The 22,930-nt window shown below is 47.1% G+C and overlaps 1 protein-coding gene across 2 annotated transcripts; it reads left to right on the top strand.

The window, feature by feature from the left end:
• Positions 1-1,638: 1,638 nt before the first annotated feature.
• On the top strand, positions 1,639-21,658 carry znf219 (zinc finger protein 219). 2 transcript variants are annotated; one of them, XM_062384177.1, is made up of 5 exons: positions 1,639-1,703; positions 11,729-11,813; positions 11,953-14,335; positions 14,519-14,665; positions 16,772-21,658. In XM_062384177.1, the coding sequence occupies exons 3-5, from the start codon at positions 11,956-11,958 to the stop codon at positions 17,929-17,931; spliced, it is 3,687 nt and encodes a 1,228-aa protein (XP_062240161.1). In that variant the 5' UTR covers positions 1,639-1,703; positions 11,729-11,813; positions 11,953-11,955; the 3' UTR covers positions 17,932-21,658. The 2 variants fall into 2 exon arrangements, with proteins under 2 accessions (XP_062240161.1, XP_062240162.1); XM_062384178.1 differs by lacking the exon at positions 14,519-14,665.
• Positions 21,659-22,930: the final 1,272 nt, after the last annotated feature.

Raw genomic sequence — 22,930 nt, 5'->3', positions numbered from 1 at the left:
ATGTTAAAGAACCTGAAAAACTATTCCTGGATCCAGCCCCTTAATCAAATCTACTCGTTAACAGATTTTCTTGGACCCTTCCAATGAATAACATCTGTTCTGTAGTTTTTGTTTATTTTGCTAAAAGACAAACAGAGATGAAACATTTAAAAAAGATAATTCTGTCAGCGTGAAGAAACAAGCAGCAGGCAGAAGCCATGTTGGCCAATCAGAGGCCGGGATGAAAGTTCTGAACAGAACCATGAGGCTAACAATTAGTGGCGCATCGCACAGAGGAGGAATCCCATTCATGGACTCACAGGGAAGTTATTAAAACCTTCGTAGGAATCTTTCACTTATTACTTCCCTTTTTGTGGAGGAGCCATTCAAACACAAATATAATTCAAAGAACATGTCCGTGTGTATTGAAGTGTGGCTGGAGGAGCTCTTTAAGGTCCAGTTATTGTGTCGGCCTCATTCTGCTCATCACTGTTGTTCCCGGCGGCTGAATGTGACCCGGCCGGCATCAAACAGCCGAGTCTGGTTCAGGAAGAGATTAGCTGCTGAGGAGAATCAAAGAAAACACTCGTGTTGGACAAAAGAGCCAAAAGGAGGCGAGAGTCTCTGCCTTAAATTCAACAGGTGGTGAGAAACTTATTATAAGATCATATTAGAATGAGGCTCTGTTTCTGCTGGATGGGAAAGAACCCAGAGATTCTGCTTCTTCAAAATCTGGTCCACGATAAAAAAATCAAACTAAATCAGAGCAGGATTATTTTTGAAGTTTGCATTTCAAGAGTTTTTAAAATGTGAAGAGTGAACTTGAACCTTTCAAGATAAAAGAGGCACTTTTAAAACTTTTACTTCTAACTTTCTCAAAACTTTATTGTCAACATTTAAACTTCATTCACGCAGTGCAGAAAAGTTCCTCCAATGATTTAGAGTGATTTAGACTGAATCATCTTTAACTTTATTCTCAACATATCTCTTTGTAATGTCAAATAAAATGTCTTCTTCCAGTTTAGTTTGATTTTAGTCTGAAGATTTTGACTTTCTTCTTATCAAACTAACTTTAATCTCCACATTTGGACTTTATTATAATTTGAGGACAGTGTAAAGTATCTTCCTGTGTGTCTGTCCCCCCCCCCCCCCCCAGGTGAGGCCATGTGCTTCGGGGGTGTCCGACCACAACACCTGACCTTCCTCCTGTCATCACTTTAAACTTCTATTGCTGTCAAACTTTTTCCTCCCCCTCCCCCCTTCTCTCTCTCTCTGTCTCCCCCCTCACCCCTTCACAATAAAACGTTTCTCCCCTCTGTCAGCCCCCCCCCCACCCCAGATGCCATATTTAGGATACAAATGTGAGGAGATGACAGCGTTGTAAAATGGAGCCCGTGCTGAGATTATAATTAACATTTCCAACCTACATCACTCTCCCTCCTCCGTCCCGGCCTCTCTCCTCCTCTCTCCTCTCCTATTCACTCACTCACTCCTGTACAATAAATGGGGAAGAAAGGGAAAGAAAGGGAGATGGAGGAGGAGAAGGAGGAGGAGAGAGTGAGAGAGAGAGAGAGGGTGACCAAACGGAGGGAGGAGGGAGGGGGAAACGGCGTATGCTTGTATACAACCCTGATTTCCATTTTTTTCCCAACTCGTAATGTATTTAATTCAAGTGAAACGTAATCATGACGTGTCGTGTCATTAATCTCCTCGCCGCCTCTCCCGTAAGTACACTGAGTCTTTACTTTACACATATATCTGCTTTTATGCCTCACGCGCCTCTCGCACAACGCTATGTTTACATGTGCACTTTTACGCGTGATGCAGTGACGCATCTGTGCCAAAACATTTACGCAAAATTATAGAATTTATCGCGTTTTTCTTTCATTTGTCTCCAGCGTGCAGGACACGGGATAATGGCCAGTGTAGTTGTTGTTGTGTTATTTCTCAGTTTGGATGTAAACGAATGCGTGTGTGTGTGTGTGCACGCGCGAGTGCTTGCATGTGAGTGAGTGGCATGAAGCATGTATGTAACCGCGCGCTCCACGGACCACTTTACGTGTGTGTCATGTATGTGGAGCCGGTGTATGAGCGCGCGTGGCCGACATGGATGTGAGCCCGCGAGCCCCTTCGTAGATCCGTGACATGACAAAAAAAAGAACACACGCAGGGGGATTAACGCAGATTTAACGCAAAAGAAACAATGTAGCGTGAGAAGGAAGTGGAACCGAGCGGGACTCGAGAACCGTCGCGACCGCACGAAAAGTCGCTTGAAGCTGCGTTTGGTTCGGAATCCGCGGAACTTTAACCAAGTTGTGTTCGCGAGGGAAGCGGCTTTTCTCTGCTCGACGACGACCTCCCACCGCTGCGGGATTCACCGAACCGCTTTTTATTCTTTCCTAAAAGTAGCTCCGACGGAAACATGCACAAGTTGTCGGTGCGTAACGGAGCCTGTCCCCCGCGGGAAGCCGCACGCAGACGTGTCGTCCCGGGCGTAAAAGTGCATTTTTGCGTGTTGGCAAGTTGATCCACAAAAGCGTAATTTGCAGAGAGACGCGATTAGCCGCACTAATTCTTTTGTCGGGCGCACATCGGGCATTGTGCGGCGCATTGTTTGCGAGACGAGCAGCGTCACTTTCATCCGGGATGTGCGCAGACCCGCAGCCTCGGATCGGAACGCTCCGGATCAACGTCGCCTCACTTTCCCCTCGGCGCTTTACTACAGTGTTTACTACCAGCCGGCTACTTGTCCTAACCTCACCCCGGGAAGTGGCACCGCGACCCGGGCACGTCGGGCCAGTGTGTGCGTGGAGAACGCGTGGTGCCAAGCGGTTACAGAGAAGTTGCCGGTTTTCCAGCCCCTGCGTTAAAAATGTGCGTTTTTTTGGGGTGGGGGGGTGGGGGGACATGGTGTCTCTTCTTTTTTGGGGAGGGGAGATTGGCAGCGGATTCGAGATGAAATCCATGATGGCACTTCTTCCTCTTCTTCTTCTTCTTCTCTTCCTCCTCCCTGCTCGCTCACTCGTCTTTTCCCCTCCCTTAATCTTTTGTATAGAAAATTTAAGAACAAAATGGAGCAGGGGAGAGAGAGCGATAGATGGGCTGACATGACACAACCCCCCGACTTCTCCCAACTCCCTCCCCGCTCTCCACGCTCTCTGCCCGGGCACGGGCACGGATCGGCGGCCGTGGGTCCACGCCGCTCCGGTGGAGGTGTTGTTCACCGGCGCATTGTTTGTTGACGCTTATTTATTCCATTAACGTGCCTCTAATTGAGATGGCCGCGAGAGAGAGAGAGAGAGCAGCCGAGCGAGGGGGGGGGGGGGGGGGGGGGAGCGACTGAAAATGGTTGCACGTTATTGACGCACATCACTGGGGCGAGGAGGACATTCCTCTCGAGATAAGGCGCAGACGTGTCATCTGGGTTCGACCAGACACTCCCGCCGCCTGGTTCTGGATCCGCTGGAGAGACGTGCACGGATCCTGAAATGCCCTATTTTTCACATCCCAGCCCAAATGTCACACTCCTCAGCGCGCGTGCACACTGGAAGTAGGTTGACATTGCTGCTCGTCCTATAATCAGCGTGTCACGGGGCGGCCTCTCTCCACCTCGGCTCTCTGCTCGATGCTTTATCGTGTTAAACTTTGTGGATATGGAGCAGCCTCTTTCGATCCGCGTGCACGTGGAAAACAGAAGAGGAGAAAAGCACGAGAGGTGTTTCTCCTCTTCTGTTTCACTTCGATGACTTTTTATCTTCACCATGTTCACTGAAGCTATTTTCTCTATATTGAAACTAAACCTTAAAGCTTCACATGCACCTTTCACAACTAATCACTTCTTCTTATCACTTTTATGATCAGAAGCTTATTTTCTTTGTCAGAAACTCATAGAGACAAACCTCTTCTCTAGATATTTGATAAACTAAACCTTAAAGCGTCACATGCACCCCACAGGTCGTCGACCTTTTCAAACACGATGATTATTATTATCTTTTGAATATTTCTCACTAGAACCACCTTTTCTAAATCACATATTTTAACAGAAGCTACTTAACTAATAAAACAAACCTCCACTGGATCATTCATTTAAAACTAAACCTTAAATCCACTAAAAGTGATGAGAAAGCTTTTCCTCAGAACTTTACCATAAACTAATAAAACAAACCTCTCAAATGTTTTACCTTCAACCTTAAAGCTTCATCTTTCTGTGTCCTCGTCCTTCAAACTGAAAAACAAAACCTCTTCCCTAAATATTCTCTAAACTAAACCTCATATTTTTTTGCTTATTTCTACTTATAATTACTTTTTCAAATCACTTATAGTGACTATAGCGACTTAGCCTCGTCATAAACTATTACATTTAACCTCTAAATATTTTATCTACAACCTTAAACTAACCCTTAAAGCTTCACCTCTCTGTGGGAAAAGGTCCTCCTCCCCTTTTCAAATGGATCAGTTCTTTTGATTATTTCTCACTTTTCTATTCCCTCCCCTTTTCAAATGGATCAGTTCTTTTGATTATTTCTCACTTTTCTATTCACGTATATTAACAGAAACTAATTTCTTTGGCAAAAGCAGAAAAAATCACCTCTGCTCGATGTTTGATAAACTAAACTTTGAAGCGTCGGCCTTCTGTGGGACGAGTGTCCAACAGGTCGTCCACCTCTTACGTATTTTATTGACACGAACAAATGAAACAATATAAAACGTGTTCATACATAAATATGTTAAAAGGACCGGAAGAAAGAATCATTAATTCCCTCCTGGAGTGCCGCTCTGATATCGGCAGACAAGTAGATAATAAAAGCTTCTTTTATCCTCGTCCACAAAGATTCATACATGACGACTTCATGTTGTGGCACTAATGATCCGAACTCCCCTGTCTCCACCCGTCTGATGCCCTCGCCTCATTCAGGCCCGCTCTGCTCGTTACGCTCAAGTATCCTCCTCCTCCACCATCCACACCGCCCCCCCACAATCTTTGTTCATACTGTACTGTACTTGAGGGGGGCCACACGCACCCCCCATCCAGGTGGCTCCCGGGGGGGGGGCGGTGGAGATTGTAAGCGAGGGAGAAAGAGAGTGGGGGAGAGCGAGTGTTAAAAAGGGAGAGCAGTGGAGCACCAATCAAGGCCTCTGATTGATATAATTGGGTCATTAGTGCGCTGTGGGAGAGGCACCTGCTTGCCCTCAGTTAGGAGAATCTACTGCTTTGTGACATTTCCACACTGTGGAGGCTTCTCGCTGGCTGCCCGGGATTAGAGTGTATTTAGAGCACGGGGGTCTCACTTAAATAGTTCAACACTTGTTCCATTTGTGCTCAGTTGTCAGACGACTCTTAAACCGATTGGTACGACGGACGCCGACAGGTAGATGGTTCGCTTCCCCAGGAGTTTGGATGAGTGGGATCATAACTTTGGGGATCAAAGGAAGGTGAGAAGGAGGCAGCGGGGGGAGGAAGGCCGGTTGAGGGTCAGGAGATGGTCCCATGAGTCCCACCTGTCAGTGTCGGCCAGTTGTGAACTTTAGGTTCTCTCTCCCTCCATCGTTCACACAGCTACCTCTGTTTCTTTCTGTTCGTGGGCCTGAGAGCAGAACCATGAAGTGAGGTCAGTCCCCCCCCCCCCCTTCATCCGTTAGTCTGGTGGCCCTCCGAGTGTGGTCAGGCCTTTAGGTTCAAATCCCCCGAGAGACACAACACGGCTCCCCTCCGGCCTCATGTGTGTGTGTGGTCGAGGTGGGGGGGGGGGGGGCAGAGAGCTGTCGGAGCTCCGAACACTGACCCTCCATATTCATCAGTTATATTTAACTCGCTGTGCACATGCTCTGCATATTTCCCCCGGGCCGAGTAGAGAAGCAACCTGTGTTACTATTCTCTCCATAGGAAGTTGCTCATGACTGATATATGTGATACACACATATTCCACAAGGAGGTCACCGTGTAGGGGTCAGCGTCCCAGGGGCTTCTGGGTAGTGGGCGTCTTGCCTGAGGACACTTTGCCTGTGCCCATTTTGTATCAGGATATTCATGATTTCATAATTTGACAGTTTTAGATTTGTGACACGGGAACAACATCCTCAGGTGGGAAGCAGAGATAAACCTTTTAACAAGAACACAGCGGCTGATTTGCTGCTGACATCTGCTTCCAAAAGCAATTCTCCCTTAAAGAGGCTTCAGTCTGGTAATCCTGAATCACACGAGTCAGTCAGAGCGCTATCGCCTCCGGTGGTTTGAGACTCGGAGCGAGAGCCTCGTCTCATCTGCTCCGAGACGCTGGGACGTTCTCCAACGCTCAGACGCTTTGACTCGAGCTGCTGAGGAGGTGCAGCCTCACGCTCTCCTGCGCTGGAGGAGCGATTCATTCAGGAAGAGCAGGAGCAACAGCTCAAGAGGAGAGCGAGAGAAGAAGGAGGAGGAGGTATTAAGTGGTGAGGTGAGACGGGAGGAAGGAGATAAAACGTTCCCATGAAGCCCGGGGCAGGAAACGTTTCCTCTTCCAGCTTCTTGGCGACCAGACCGGATCTGAGGACAGAACGAGAAGGTGTCATTTCTTCACCTGGCTCCAAACTGTCCAGAAGGTCGACTGCTCATCGAGCTCACACGAGACTCCCCGAAGTGCGTCGAGGTCGACCTCAGGCCCTTTGACCTCTGGCCCTTTGACCTGAGGCCCTTTGACCTGAGGTCGACCTCTGGCCCTTTGACCTGAGGCCCTTTGACCTGAGGTCGACCTCTGGCCCTTTGACCGCGACACCACCCTCACCTTCAAAACCAAAGAGACACAAACGTGTAGAAGAAGTCAAACCAGTGGAACCTTCACAGAACGCGTTGGGTGCTCGGTAGGAGCCCCCCCCCCCCCCCCATCACTGGTGGAGCTGGAGAGGAGAGCCAGACAAAGAGGGAGGGAAGCAGTGAGTGAGGCGGGGGGGTTCAGTGAAAGGTGAAGTAAAGGAAATGAATCCCGTCGGTGGGGAAGCTCGCCACATGACCACGCGATAAAAACCACAGGTTCAAATTATAGAGCACCGCACACAGAGCGGCATCCCCTCTCTCTCCGTGGTCGGCCTCTCGATCGCCCACTTCCCCCCCGAGGAACACCTTCATCACATGAAGTAACGCGGGAAGAAAGACACACTTGTGAGGATTCACAGAAGTACACACAAACACACAGACACACACAGATATACACTTGACCTCAGTGTGGAGATCCGGCTGGAGACCGTAGAGGTGCCTGTTGTTAGGACACACACACAAACACACAAACACACACACACACAATCTCAGAGGAAAACAACACTAAAATACCTCGAGAGTGCAAAACACACTGTCAGCGTTCAAACCATTTTGTTTTTCAAAATGAGAAATAATCATATTTAGAGCTCTACAACACTACACCCCCACTCACACCTGTAACCTGCCCCCCCCCCCCACTGTACCTACTGCCTGCTGGTCAGTCGAGGGAACACAGGTTCAGTCACTTCTGCACTGACTTCTCTTTTCTGGAGCCTACGTCCATTTGTATTTACGGTTCCTATCAGGAAATAAATAATATGATAAAATGATACAAAACCTAAATGTAAAGAAATGAACCTGTCCAATGCAAATCAGAGCTCGTTGGGGTCAAGCTGGGTTTGGACAAAAATGTTTAAATGATATTCGGGTCGGGTCTGTCAGGCTCCGCCCCCTGCTCCTCCAAATATCAAGATGGATGAACAGAATGTCAAAGTGGAGGCTTCAAAATGGCAGCTCGCAGCCGATAGGTCACGTCACGTTTCAGGCTGTGATCATCGTCAAAATAAATCATCTGAGGATATGAAACGGCTCAAAGACATAATTACACAAACTGTAATGACGGGTTGTGAGGAGACATTGCTTAGCTGCTCACAGTGTTGACTTGTGTACGTATACAAACCCACTTAATATACAGCCTGTAACACATATTCATACACAGATAGTGTTCTGCCCTCACATACACACAATCACACAATCACACAATGAAAGGTGTTCACACCCTCACATTTATAATTATGATGTGCAGTGTGAGCGGCGTGTTCGAACCTGCACTAACTGCCTTCACAATAAAGCTGCACCGCTCACTGGATATTTACACAATGACTTCAGCCCCCCCCCCCCCAAAAATAAACTTGTCTGAACATATTGTACTCCTGCTCCCTTGGCAACTATTTATCAGCGATGTGATGTATGACTCAGCAAACCCCCCCACCCCCCCGTCACTGTATTCACACACACACACAGACACACACACACACACCTTGTGTGGGAGTTGTTTTCAGTGTTTAAACGACGCTGATTTTAATTCTTCGTTTTTTTTGGGCCCAAAAAAAAGGTCATATTTGGCCCCTTGACCTCTGTCGTAAAAACTAATTTCCAGTTAAAGCAATTCAGCGCTTGAAGTGTCTCAGTTGCCACGAAGTGTGATTACAGTAATGACAACATCATGGCAATGCTTAACACAACAGCAGTGTACTTTTAAGCCGTCATTACTGCGCGAGCTGCTGCTGTGCGGCGCGCTGTAAAAAAAAACAAGTAAACGCAGGTAAATACACGTTAAATATATGTTATTATTATCATCGTGCATCTCCTGTTCAGACCTGACTGAAGGATTCAGGTGGATCCCGTGCAGCCAACATTAAATATGCATTTCTCTGATGTGTCTTTAAAAAGTGATTCCTCCCTCTGCTCCGCTCTCTGTACTCACTTCCCTTTCAACAGCGTGTTGAGGGACGGCTGCAGATGATTATGAATGAATCATGTTTTGATGGTTGTGGACAAACGTGTCTCCAGCCACGGACAGACACCAGGCTCATGAGTCTGGGACTCGTCGGGTTTCTTAGTTCATTTACACCTGAGGTTTTACGTGCGTGTGTATGTGGAGGATAGTGAAGCAATGTTATTTGTGCGTGTGGAGAGTTGTGTAGCTGTATCTCAATCTGTGTGTGTGTGTGTGTGCATAGTCAGATAAATAAATTTGTAAAAGAATCTGAAAAGACTTACAAATGCGTAAAATGCAAAAATCTATAAATGCGTAGGCTACATAGATAGATAGCATTTTCAGATTTTTTTAACAGTTACACAAAAATGTACAGATTTTTCTTCGACAGATTTACAGATCTGATTACACACACACACACACACAATCTGAATTTGTATTTTCCTCTACACATTCACAGATCTAATGCCAACATGCATCTGCAGATTCTTTACACATTTGAAGATTACGCACACACGGATTGAGATAGTGTCACCCAACTCTCCACACAGACACACACAGTATTGGCCTCATACATCTGCTCCACCTGATTTCTTTCACCCCCCCCCCCCCCCCTGCTTTCCCTGCATCCTTTGCTGCACCTTATCTCCATCTAACCAAATTTTCTTTATTGGCCTGACGGGGTCGGTGGATGGGGCGGCCACCGTCATGGTGGAACAATGCATTGTGATGCTGATATTCATATGATAATACCATCAGACTGGAGATAGGTTCAGAAAGCCTGTGTGTGTGTGTGTGTGAGTGTGTGTGTGAGTGTGTGTGTCTCTGTGTGTGCTGACTTTTCAGATGTTTTTTTAAATCTGTTGTTCTGTGTTGATGTTAATCCGCAGCCTGCCACTCCACCGCTCTGTTCCAGCATGTCTGTCTCTTTACCCTTTTTATCCCCCCCCCCCCCCGACACCACATCACATTAAATCGTTTTCATTCATATGGCTTCCGACGATTTCTTTTTTTTTTTGAATGCTCGCTGCCCAGTTTGTAACAGCTCTGTATGTTTCTCTCCGTCGCTCTCCCCCTCTCTTTCTTTCTTTCCCTCCGTCTTTCTCATTTTTTCGCTCTTCGCCATGTTGGCAGGGCCCAATCCACCAGCTGATATCAGCATTCCCTGGCACGCCGCCAACTGGCAGCACTGCAGGAGAGACAGAAAGAGAGAGAGAATGAAAGAAAATTAGTGAATAATAGACGGAGGGAGGGAGGGAGCGAGAGAATGAGAGGGGGATGGGAGGAGTATGAATCAGGGGGAGAAAGAAAGACAGAAGGCAAAGGAAGACGGGGAGAGAGAGAGAGAGAGAGAACAATAATGGTGGATTAAGAAGGGACAGAGTGTGTGTCTGTGGTTGTGTGTCTGTTTGTGTGATTGATATGGTGTGATATCCCTGTGAGTCATAGCTGAGCTAAAATGTCAACTGGCTACATGAGAATCTCTTTGTCATCCAGCCTCAGTAACACACGCACAGACACGCACAGACCCACAAACACACACATGTACACAAATGTACACAAATCCAGCAGATCACACGAACACTTAAGTCACGGCACCGCCACGTGAACACGGATGTGGGCGAACGACACCTGCGAACACAGATGTTGTGTTGTTGTGCCACAGTGATTGATGACCTTTTGTTTTTCCTCGGCTGCGTCTCAACTCCATCGAGTGACGGACACACAAACAGCAAATGTGCACAAACCCACTGGAACTGAGGCAAACTGCTGTGCACTCACAGTGTTTGGACGTGGCTGCCAGGACGCTTGTTGTGTGTTCACTTTGCTGCTAATCACGCTTTATGTTTTAGCAGACTGCATTATCTCAGGGTGACGGTAAACACACGGCAGAGGAGTGAGCGAGTAGACGAGCGGCCATGACTAAGCAGCGAGCGGGTCAGAGTCACCACACCCAGCCGGCAGATTGAAGAAACATGGCTGTGCATACATGCATGTGTACTGTGTGTGAACGTGTGTGTGTGTGTGTGTGTGTGTATACAGTCCTGACTTAAGCTGCTACTGTGTGAGTGCACAGGAAGGGCGTGAGGGGAAGTCAAAACATCACGCGCCCATCCTGTTTGGGACAGTCCATGTCCTGTGGTGGTGGGTGGTGGTGGGTGGTGGTGGTGGTGGTGGTGGTGCCCTTAACTCCTAAACACACGCAGATACCCGCTGGTGCACATTCCCACTAATCGTCCCATATGGGCTCCCAGTACGCAGCAGCGGGACGTGAACACATGCAGGAGGCGGCTGAGCAGGTGTACACCTGTTACACACAGACGCACACATGCATGTAGACTGAGGGGTAAATGAAGATCAGGAGGATTTGCCTTATACTTAACATTTAAAACACACTGAATACGTTGCTCTAATTACTCTGGGATTGATTCAGTGTTATTAGAATCAGTGATGGGAAATAAAGCAATTGTGTACAAATTGCTTTTAATCCTGTTTTGCAGAAATCTGATACCTGCTGTTTATCGCTCAGCAAAATCATTTCCACCCACGTTATCACTCGGTGGTGGAGAGAGACACATTCTATATCTATCTGAACAAAGATAGTTCTCAAGTCAGTGTTGAATACACTTAAATATTAAAGTACAAGTATTTGCAGAGTGTATCCTATCCCTGAAAGCAACAGTCACTACATGATTGTGGCCGAGTCCGAATTGTTAGAGTAGAGTAGAAAGTACAGATATTTGCTGATATAAGTGAAAAGTACCGAAAAGAAAATCCAAATCCATTACAGAGTACAAATACATTAAATAGGTACAATAACAAAGTGAATGTACTTTGTTACATCCCATCACTGTTGACACTGATCATTCTTAAGTTTTAAGTTAAATTCGAACTTGTGCTCAAACATGTTTGTGTGTGTTTGTTTTTTAAATGCTATTTAAAGTGGAATCATTGTTAGATCTGTAATTTTAGTTTCTCATTAGTCATCAGTTGTTTTGTCTGTTTGTTTTTGTTCCCAGGAAATTAAAGGAGGAGGCTGCCACAGCAGAGAAACCCCCATCAGCCGAGACCATACAGAATGGCATAAGATCGCACACACTGCTGGTAAATCTCACTGTTTGCATCAACACTCGTTTTACTGTTACACACCAAAGATAATTATACACAAGATGCAGATTAAACCTTTAAACTTAAAGACATCCGTCCCCTTCCCTGTCTCCCTCTCTCTGTTCTGCTGTGATAGAGGATGGATTCTCCGCCGGAGTGTGTGTTGTCTCTTTCTTGTGAGCAACCCCAGTCCCCCCCGACGCTGCCGTCCCTGGACCACAGCCCTCAGGCGCTGTCCCCTCACACCCAGCTCTCTCTGCCCGACAGCCCCGTCCTCCTGCCCGTCCACAGCCCCGGACCCTCTCCCCTGAGCCCGGACACCACGCCTTACTTCCCCCTCTCCCCCTTCCCCCTCCTCGAGGAGGACGACCACCACAACGTGGACGAAGAGGATGACGAGGACGGGCTGGATGCAGGTCCTCCGTCCCCGACCCCAGCGGTGGCTCTGTTCCCTGGAGGAGGGGGACAAGGAGCTGGGTGCAGCCCCTGTTTGGATACCTCCCCCCCGGTGACGCCATCAGCACCACTCCTTGGATTCGAGACCCTGGAGCTCGCCCTCTCCTCTGGGCCGAGTGGGACCTGCAACGACGAGCTGGACCTCCAGCTGTTCCAGAAAGACACTGTTACCAGGGCAGTACCTGGAGGGGGAGGGGCCTCATCAGGGCCTGCACTCAAGTTTCCCTGTCTCGTCTGCGGGAAGAGATTCCGATTCCAAAGTATTTTGTCTCTTCACGCCCGAGCTCACAGTCTGGACCGAGACCGCCGAGCTTCAGCCCTCTACCGGGGCGGCCTCCCCTCAGCGCCCCTGAAGCAGCAGCTCAAGGTCCAACAGAATCACAAAGACCTAATCCAGAATCACAGGAGTCACACAAACCAGCGTTCACTGCCAGGGACGCTCATCCAGCATCTGATAGAGGAAGAGCACGAGGTCAAGTGTCTCGATGACGGCCTTCAGACAGACCACAACCCAAACTTTCTACTGGATGACAGCACACCGTTGACCCCTCCACTTACAGAGGACCCTGTCTCTGTGACCTCTCCCTATTATTCCACCACTGGGGAGGGGGCATCTGCCTCCACGGCGCCTACGTTTCGCTGCCATGCCTGCAAAGGAAAATTCCGCACAGCTTCAGAGTTGGCACGCCACGTCCGCATTCTCCACAACCCGTATAAATGCACCCTTTGTCCCTTCTCTGCCAGCCAGGAGGAGAGCCTGGCATCTCACTTGCAGGAGTGCCACCCTTCTCCAGAGGTTCCATCTCCGCCACCGGCCTTCAACTCCAGGCCCATTATTGCAACCCCTGACACTCCGGTGCCCACCCCGACCCATACCCCAGCCCCGACCCCCAACACCACACAGGCGACCACAGCTGCTGCAGCGGCGGCGTCCCCCACACTGCCAGCGTTTCGCTGTGAGATTTGCGGACAGCGGTTTACCCAGTCATGGTTCCTCAAGGGACATATGCGAAAGCACAAAGACTCCCTGGACCATAAGTGCCAGGTATGTGGCCGTGGCTTCAAGGAGCCTTGGTTCCTCAAAAACCATATGAAGGTTCATCTCAACAAGCTTGGACTGAAAGCTGGTCTGGGGACTCTTGGGGGGCCGGGAGGTGCCAATCAGCAGGCCAAAGGCTCCGCAACTAACCACTCTCTCAACGCCCTCTACTCAAGCCTCCTTCTGGCACAGCGAGGAGGTGGCAGAGGTGCAAGGTCAGACAGGAACGCCGGAGGCAGACTAGGGATGGGATCAAGCAAGTCAGCCATCCTAGGCTACCTGGGGCTGCCCAGTGACGGTAGTGGGGCCAGCTGCATGGAGAGACTTCAAGCAGTGGCTCAGGTGGCAGAGATGGGAAATGGTGGTGGTGGGATTGGCGGCCCAGGAGGTGGAGACCTGGGAAGAGCAGCTAGAGCCATGGGTGACGCTACAGCATCGGTATCTGAAGGAGAACAGGCAACTTGGTGGCAGCTGGTAGCTCGCAGCCTTGCAGTCGCTCAGCAGCAGCAACAGCAGCATCAGCAGCAGCAGCAGCAACAGCAGCAGCAGCAGCAGCAGCAACAACAGCAACAACAGCAACAGCAGCAGAGGTCCCACCAGCAAGGCCAGCAGCAGGGCCAGCGAGGAGCTGGTCGGAGCTCTGTGATCACAGAGGCCGACCAAGTCAGAGCCTACCTCGGAGGCCTAGATCCAAGAGAAGACTCAGGAGCAGGAGGGCCATGGGAGTGCCCCGACTGCGGGAAGCTATTCCGCAGCCTGCAGCAGGTGGTGGTCCACGCTCGCGTTCACACTCAGAGGCCCCAGAAAGGAGGCGGGGGCGGTGGCGAGGCGGAGGGAGGTGGAAGTCGTCGCGGAGCGGGACAGGGACGAGCAGGCGGCGGCGAAGCGAGGCAGGAATCTCAGCTTCACGGCAGCGGATCCCAACAAGCGGGAGAAGTGAGACAGGAATCCAAACTGCACAGCGGCGGATCACAACAAGCGGGAGCGGCTACGGGGTTTCACTCTCTCATCTCAACCTTCAAAGGTACAATCGCATCCGCCTTTCTTTTCCATTTGGTCTTTTGGGTTGTGTTTGTTTGCTCACATATGAAGGTGCTATTATCACAAGAGTATGTTATTTCATATTGCTCCTCTGTTGTAAATAGAAGCTCTCGTGGGGGCCCTTTAACGCCAACTATTATCTGCACATTTCTCTCTCTACTTGCAGAAGAAAATGGCTTGACAGCAGTCTCCTCCATACCTTCAGTTCCCATCAGGGAGCGAGTGCGTGGTAGAGGAATAAAAGACTGCCCCTACTGTGGGAAAGCCTTCCGCTCCTCACACCACCTTAAAGTGCACCTGAGAGTTCACACAGGTGAGAAACTCTTGTGAGTTTAAAAAGCCACATTTATTTTTTTTAACCTCTATAAATCCCGGGAAAGGTTTTGTTGAGCAGAGCTACCTTTTTTTATTCTTTTATTTATTTTTACACATCACCTCAGAGAGCTGGCCGGTGCTAATCATAGCTTCTACTGCAGGGCGCTCCACGGAAGCAGCTCCTGCTTCCGTGCCTGGTTGAGGGTATATTACCATTAAGTCACTTTAGAGAATAAAACTGGTAAAATCTCTACGTCTTTATCCTCATCCCTAAAAAACATGTTCTCCGGAAAGGTTCCCTTTTTTTGTCGTGCTTCTGATTAGCCAGAAACTGAGCAAAGGGAAAAAGGTTTGAGATCGTTTTTCTCACCTGGACCAACGAGGTTATGTTTTGGAAAGGTCGGGGGGGCGGGTCACAGAAGAGCACATTACTTTTTGGAGCAGATTTGATTATGGTGGTGGATCCCGGATCTTTCTTTTCACCGTCTTTTACATTGTGAGATATGACGTTGGTGGAGGTTTACCTCTATGAGCCTGTTTTATGTTTCTATATGTTACAGGGTCAATGCATTTTAATTAATGCAAATGTAAAAATGTAAATGCATAATATTGAACCATGCAGGCTAGTTTTCATCTGCAGGTTTACAGTTGAAAGCATCAATTGACATTTTGACACATGCATAAAAACACAGAGTCGCATACACAGACATCATATCTATGAAACTTGGACCAAGGCACAGAAGTCCTGCTGTATTCTCACATGTCCTCGCTGTGACAGTTCGTGGACATTTTACTCGGAGGCTGCAGGAAAAGCGACTGACTCAGACATTTCCCACACAGCCCCGGGGAAACATTCAGGGAAACGTCCAGACTTCAGTGCAGGTCTGAAAGCAGCTGCTGGGTTATATTCTTACATTTCATATTCTTATGTTGAAGTCATGATGGGACATTTTTCTCTCACAGATTCTTCTTCATTGTCTCTTCAGTCTTCCGAGTTCCGAGACCTGCTCTTTGAAACAAGCCAATCTGGAAGTGATCTAATTAAATTCACCTCAGATCATTTTTAATAATTGGGACTGTGGGGCCGAGACGTGGCTTTTCAAACAAGCTTTAAAAAAAATCTAAAAAACCTTCTACTGAACATCTTGTGACTGACTCACTCACTCTAATTAATGATCCATACTCATAAGACTCTATCAGTGTGAGTCACTGTCATTTTGTTGTTTTGTTATTTGCCTTCGCTTGATGCGTTTGATCAAAAACTGAGACCCGTCTTCCATTTTCAATCTCCAGCAGCAGACAACTGGAGCTCGTCCAAGTCGCTCCTGCACGACAGAGCCCAAAAGGCATTAAATTAAACCTATTTAGTATTTCCATCAAGAGAACTCATCTGCAGCTGGCAGGACCCATCACATCCCAGTTATATTATTCATGGTAGCACACAGCTCTCTTTCTCATGCACTGCTGCATCTCTCGGCCATCAAGTGATTACCACATGGTCAGTAATTTAAGTGAAGGCATCAAATTATAATAATTCCCTCTTGAGAACATCACTGCCTCTCGAGACTTTAAAATCCCGTCATTGTATTTTGCTTCTGAAATTTAAATGAAATGATCGTCCGGCGACGTCTTCATCTACAGATCTGCATTCTTCTTTCCTGATAATTCTTTTTGTTCCTGTGAATGAGATCATTAAAGCTTCTCTAGTGTCAAACATCTCCTGGTGGTGATGATGGCCTCCAGCCTTCTCTTGATTTTCCCAGTGTGTAATTGTTAATCACTGATGGAATACTGCCATCTCCCTTTGAAACGTGAAACTACATCTCTCACTCAACACTGCTCAGATGACTGGTGGGCAGATGTGTCTGATTATAGAGTTTGTACAGTTCCTATATTTTATGTTATGTTTTTACATGATATGAGAACCAGTTTGAAACTCATCTTTTGTCCATTAGTGACAATGTGAAACCAAAACTAACCAGATCAAATGAGACTATGGAACGGGGTCCTCACGTGTCACCAGGGGGTGAGGCTGGACTTTAATTGCTTTGCTGGATGATGAACTGATTTTCCAACCTTCTTTTCTCCATCCTGTTTCCTCTAGGTGAGAGACCCTACAAATGTCCCCACTGTGACTATGCTGGAACCCAGTCCGGTTCCCTGAAGTACCACCTGCAGCGGCACCACCGGGAGCAGCGCAACGCCTTGTCCGCCTCGTCCAACTCCTCCTCTGCCGGCCTCACCTCCACAATCAACAGTCTGACCTCTGGAACCTCTGGGCTGGCCAAGCAGCGCCGCTCCCAAACCAACCACTGCCCCATCAACCGAGGCCAGTCAGACCCCCCCGCCTCTCGGCTGGGCCAACAGTCCTGGCTGCTGGGTCTTCCGGACCAGCGAGAGAACCGCAAGGCCTTGTCGGCTTTGAGGGACGTGGACTTGGAGACCCAGTACAGGTATCTGTCCGGGGTGATGGGAGCGCTTTACCAAGGTGGAATGGAAGGAAGCTGGATTAGAGAGTCTCCCCCACCAAAGGCCCCTAAAGTGTCCCGGCGTAAGCCCCTGACCACGAGCCGGATGGTCCAGCCCTCCAGTGACAAGGAAAGCCCTGCGTCTTCTACTCAGGAGGGCGGGTTTGAACCTCTGGATCTGTCCCGTCGTCCCTCGCCAGGGTTGGGGGGGATGGAGGATGATGTGGTCTTGAGTGTGGGGGAAGGAGGGGTTGTCGATGGCAGCGATAACTCATCAGGCGTCAAACTGAGCCAGTGTTTGTTCTGCCCATTCCGTACGTCCTCAGCAGAGCTCATGGCCATGCATCTCCAGGTCAACCACACCAGTAAGTCTCGGCGTAAAAGAGGCTCTTCAGCTACCTTAGACTACGGCGGAGCCTCAAAGTCCACCAAGCTCGGGACGGACTTCTCTGATCTCGATTCCTTGGGGATATGGAGGCCTGAAGGTGAGGCCCCCCTGGGGGAGTGGTCCTCAACCCAGACCCTCAACGGGCTCTCAGGGGATCAAGCAGGACATGGGGGTAATGTTCTGGACTACCCGGACTCCAAACTGGCCTCAGTATCCAAGAATGTAAGGGACGGTCTGGGGCTGAGGGAGAAGCTGGAGGAGGAGGATGACGAGCAAGAGGAGGAACTGGAGGATAACCTGGAGAACAGCAGTGGAGAGGACTCGCAGGACCAGGATCTGAGGATGTCCCTCGCTCTGTCTCCGGCCCTGAGCTCCATCCACATGGTGGAAGACGAGGAAAGAGTCTGAGCCGACTTACAGGGCGTCTGACGACTCCACTTAGATGGAGGTTTGGGTTTTTGAAGAGCGTGGGAAGCATCGCAGAGAGAAAAGGTTAAATGAAGAATTGCCCCTTTACACTTTCATTTCCAGAGAGACTCGAGGAGTCTGGTGTTTTGGAGGTTTTCGAAACAGAGGAGAGGGAAACGTCACAGCTGTTGAGATCCCTCTCCTCAGTTTCAAACGTGTGGTTTACCTCAGTACAACAAACGTCCTGTTGAATATCACAGACGCATCTTCACAGGATCTTTAGGCCACTTGTTGTTTTGTTTTTGAGCTTCACTCTCAGACGGAGGATTCTCGGATGATCTTCTCTTTGACACATAAGTAAATCTCGGGGCAGCGCTTGCATCATTCCAGAGTGAATCGCGATGCATTTCTTTCACAATTGTAACGGACTGTAAATCCCACTTCACCACACTGACCCGGTTGGAGCTGACTGAAGATTCTCCTGACTCTGACCACTGAACAGTTTGAAGTTCCTCCTCCACCCACACGGAGGAACCTGTAGTCTGGACGAGTTTCAAGCTGTGAACATCAGCGAAGCTACTTGGTTTTAAGTTAAGGCGTGAGGTGTTGCAGGCCGTGTGTTTTCTCTGTGTTTCACTGCCTTGTGTGTCTGAAAAGTGTTTCTAGATGATTGTCCTAAAAGAAAACCGCAAGAAAGCATTTGTAATTTTGTTTATTTTTCAGTTAGTGCCTGTTCGCGTACTGTATGTTATTGAGAGAGTCTCCGGTGTCCCTGAGGCTCCGATAGGTTCATTCATTTTATCTGAATATACAGTTTAAAACGATTTAAGTACAGTATATTTGTTAAAAGTGGTTCTAGGTCGTTGTGAATAGTTAAGTTGTAAAAGAAACGCTACGCGGCCGAGTTAGTGGCTCGGCTGGAACAGAAAAGACAAAAAAAGAGTTGGTGATATAAACACAATGTTTAATGAAAGACGTCAAAGCCTCGGCGGTGAAAAGGGGTCACGGTTCAAATCTCAGTGTTTACAATGATGTGGGTCGGGGACGCAAACCACAGAGCCGACGGACGGACGGCTCTCGAACCCACGAACACAATCAACCGACACGAGACAGCGACTCAGCGTGTCCAGAAACCAACGCCACGTTCTTCTCCTCCGTAGGAGAGAAGTCACGAGGTAGAGACACAAAAAGAAAAGGAACACCCTCTGCTCTCCAGTTTCTTTTAGACGAGTAGATCCCCGCTCTTCTTTTATAAGAAAAGAAAAGACAATGGTAGGAGTAAATATTAAAACACTAACAAATGCATAGACATCCCAGTAGAATATGTGTAGCTTTTGTAAAGACCAGAAGAAAAAAAAAAAGACGAGACTTGTGTTTATTTTCATTTCCAGATTCTTACAGAAAAAGGTTATCAATATAGGTAATATTGATTATAATGTTCGTGAGCTAAGACTAGTTGGAATGTCTAAACAGAGCACTGTGCAAGGTTTGAGTTCCCAAAGTAGTTGTTTTTTATTTTTGAAGTTATGGATATAGACCAAACATCTTTTCTTTCCAATGGAAGTCGTCACTTTCTGTTTTTAAAACGTGTGAAGTTGTGGTTTGGTGAGAATTACCCCATCGATCAGGGAGAAGAGGCCGTGAGTCGAACTTCCAACCGGTCGTTAAAGAAAGTTCAATATCAACACCACGACGGAGCACTGGGGCCAAACTGGAGGAAGATGTCTGAGATTATGAGAATAAGGTTTAATTCAATAAGAAGCTCGACATTCCTCATTTGAACGCAGGGGACAAGTGATTTTATCTTATTCTCCCTCTATATGACATGTAGCCTAAAATAACCACTTTATTCTCTTAAGTGTCATAACATTCTCACTTTATCCTCGTTATATGTTTTTATTCTCATAATATTACAAATTTTTTCTTATAATACCACCCATGTATTCTCGTTACATTATTTTATTCTCGTGATATCACAACTTGACTCTTAGAATCTCAGATTCTTCTCTCCCTGGCCCTGATCCTCTGTTCTGCTGTCATGAAGGTATATTTATGAAAAATGATGAATGTCAGGTGGAGGTTCTCCAGGTGAACAGCTGTTATTTATCTACCTGTCGATGGGGTTATCCTCTGACTGCATCCACACCTTGATGTGCATTCATGTGTGTACGTTGGTTTTTAGAGCACCTTATGAGTTCTGTAGTGAAAGTCCCTTAGTGGTGTCTCTTAACAACTACTGTCAATGCCACCGTGCCTTCTGTTTCAAGCACTTCCTGGTGTATTTTGTAAAACTCACCAAAAGCACTTAGCCCATTTCGACACTCTCTCTCTCTCTCTCCCTCTATCCCCCTCTATCGTTCCACTCCTCATCATCACCTCTTCTACTCCATCCTCCTCTTCCTCCCGGCCCCTCCAGGTGTTCTCATGTCTCCTTCGTCCTGGTCAAGGTCACGAGGCCTTCAGTTCAAACACCGTGCGAGACTCTTGACAGGAAGGACCACCTGACCTCTAGAGGAGTCAACACATCACTGTAGACGGAGGGTTTCACTCCTGTTGAACACTAACCCTCGGTAAACCAAAGCCCAAGTCCAAGACTAATTTAATCTCGTGAGCTGCCAAAATATGTCCGAAGTGACACTAAAGTTGAGAAAACACAATAATTCACTGATCCTCTGTCACCCCCCCCCCCCCGCCCTCTCTCTCTCCTCCTCTCGCTCTCTCGCTTGCTCTTCCTCCATGTCCCTCTCTCGTCCGTTTCCTGTCTCTCTCTCTAGCACCACTCGAAGGTGACGCGTACATATCTGGTATTGAGGCCTTTATTAGATTCTTATTTCAGTTTGTGTGGTGTTTGTTCGATGCCGTTGAGATGGAAAAATGCTCTTCTTATGATGATTAATATTATTATTATGGTTTTGGCATTATGGTTAAAAAAGAAAAGAAGATAAAAAAAACAAGAGACATGTGTTGTTGAATGTTGTACAGATAGAAATAGAGATGTTGTGTTTTTTTTAAAGAGAGCACAAACCCGAGTGATGGTCCCTTCTCCTCCTCCCATTGGCAGATGGGAATAAAATAAAATGCCGATCGTTCTAAATGTCTAAGGACAAAAAACTCAGTGATGGCCGGATTTTTTAATCATATGTTTCTTATTAGAAAGCATTTCTCTCTGGAGACTTGAATGTAATTATTTGACTCAGAAATCCAGAATCCCAAAATTTGAAGAAGAGATAACAATCCTGTGTGAGACTGAAGCAGCACTTGACTGAAAGCTAAGTTGAATTAAAGTAAGGAATCAGAGTTTCTGTGAGTTGAACTCTGAGTTGAACTCATTTGAATTCACAAATAGCTTCTGTTAAAACTGCTGAAATAGACTTTTGCACATTTCTTTAGCCGAGCGCGATGCGGCGCCCGTATGATAATCCAGATGTTTTGAATATTGCACCTTTTCCCCTGATTCTAAATCAGGTCTTTTTAACCAAAAGGATACGATTATTATTTAACGTGTGTATCGGACGAGTATTTATCGGTGAGGATCCTGAAGACGTGACAAATCCCTGCGAGCTGCGGGGGGCCACGCCGGGTTTGGGCTCTTGTGTAGTTGACTGCCATTGCAGTGAGGGAAAACTGATCTAAACATAGTAGTGACTAATATGACTTTGTGGACAGATTAAAAAAAAAGAAATAAAAATGCAACACATTAGAAATAAATAAACACAAACAAAAATAAGCCAGTGTCTCTTTCTTATGTGTTTTACATCATTGGTCATGTTGCAGGTTTGTGACGCTGCCACTTTCAGAGGAAGCTTCAGCGCCATCTTGTGGCTTCAAATGAAGCTGCATCAATGTGTGGAATGTGGGAGCGCTGCCTTCCTCTGTTTATACACTGAGGTTATTATGTTTTTAAACGATAATGATAAATGCTGGATAAAGATATGTTGATGATAAAAGAGTCAAAGTATATAACAATAATCAGGGAGTCTTGAGAAGAGTTATGTGATATGTGGATAATTACACGTATGTAAAGATGGACGACAGGACAACAGAAGGTGTCTCATCGCCCCTGGTGGCGGACTGCAGTGTCAGTCATAAACCCTGCCTCCTCCATGTTAACAGATGGGACAAACTAAAAAAAGTCATTACACCTCAAAGAATGTTTTCTCAAAGTTGATTACTGTAATTTTAGGAAGTTCTTCATTTTATGTGTTCAAGTTCTCATTGTTACAGGTTAGTTTGCGTTTCATTAGTTATTTTGATATCAAATTGGGGTCAAAGGTCATGATTGACAGGTGGGACTGACGTGTGATTCCCAAGACGTCTGCGTTGTGTCGTCCATCTTTGTTCTGGACGTTACACCCTGCACGTAAGAAAATTCCATTAGAGAAATACATTTACAGTAAATATAATTTTGTGTAGTAGAAATATACTTGTTTTCCACTGGAGGCCAAGTTTCTGCTTCATTTATGTAACATGAGAAATGAGAAAATACTCTGGCACATTCAACTTGTAAGTGACAAAAGGTACAAGTACTTTGCTAAATACTCAAAGAACTACGTTCCTGTGTAGATCTGTCAAATGGAACAAATTACACTTTGTTTAAATCTCTTCTTTAAACGTGACTCAAACCAAACAAGAAGCCAGTACAGATGTTTTATGAACCAGATGTTGTTAGACAGAGGCTCTGACTTGTGAAGGCCCCCTGCCCCCCCCCCCCTTTGTGGTCTGTAAAGAGCTCGATCGTCTCCAGGCGTCGGCTAATTAACGATCATCTGATTACCTGAACCTGTTTTACTGCAGCTCTGAGATCCCGAACCAGCAGCTGCCTGGGAGTGGAGCACGAGGCTGAGGAAGATATAATAACATTCATAAACCAGAGTTACACAAGATAGTATTATTTATGCTTTTTGTATGTAGATTTTTATCTATTTCCGATTTATATATAGACATAAAGATAGATTCACTCATCAAACTGTATCGTTCTACATTCGATTCGGTAGATGAA

The sequence above is a fragment of the Platichthys flesus genome, chromosome 24 (genome assembly GCF_949316205.1).
Source record: "Platichthys flesus chromosome 24, fPlaFle2.1, whole genome shotgun sequence".
In the NCBI taxonomy this organism is placed as follows: Eukaryota; Metazoa; Chordata; class Actinopteri; order Pleuronectiformes; family Pleuronectidae; genus Platichthys; species Platichthys flesus.
This window is presented reverse-complemented; position numbering and strand designations above follow the sequence as displayed.

Excerpts from the sequence above, each read along its gene's own strand:
- znf219 (XM_062384177.1), top strand. The coding sequence starts at position 11,956 with ATGGATTCTCCGCCGGAGTGTGTGTTGTCTCTTTCTTGTGAGCAACCC. Across the intron at positions 14,336-14,518 it reads TCTCATCTCAACCTTCAAAG|AAGAAAATGGCTTGACAGCA; the intron begins GTACAATCGCAT and ends CTCTACTTGCAG. Across the intron at positions 14,666-16,771 it reads GCACCTGAGAGTTCACACAG|GTGAGAGACCCTACAAATGT; the intron begins GTGAGAAACTCT and ends TGTTTCCTCTAG.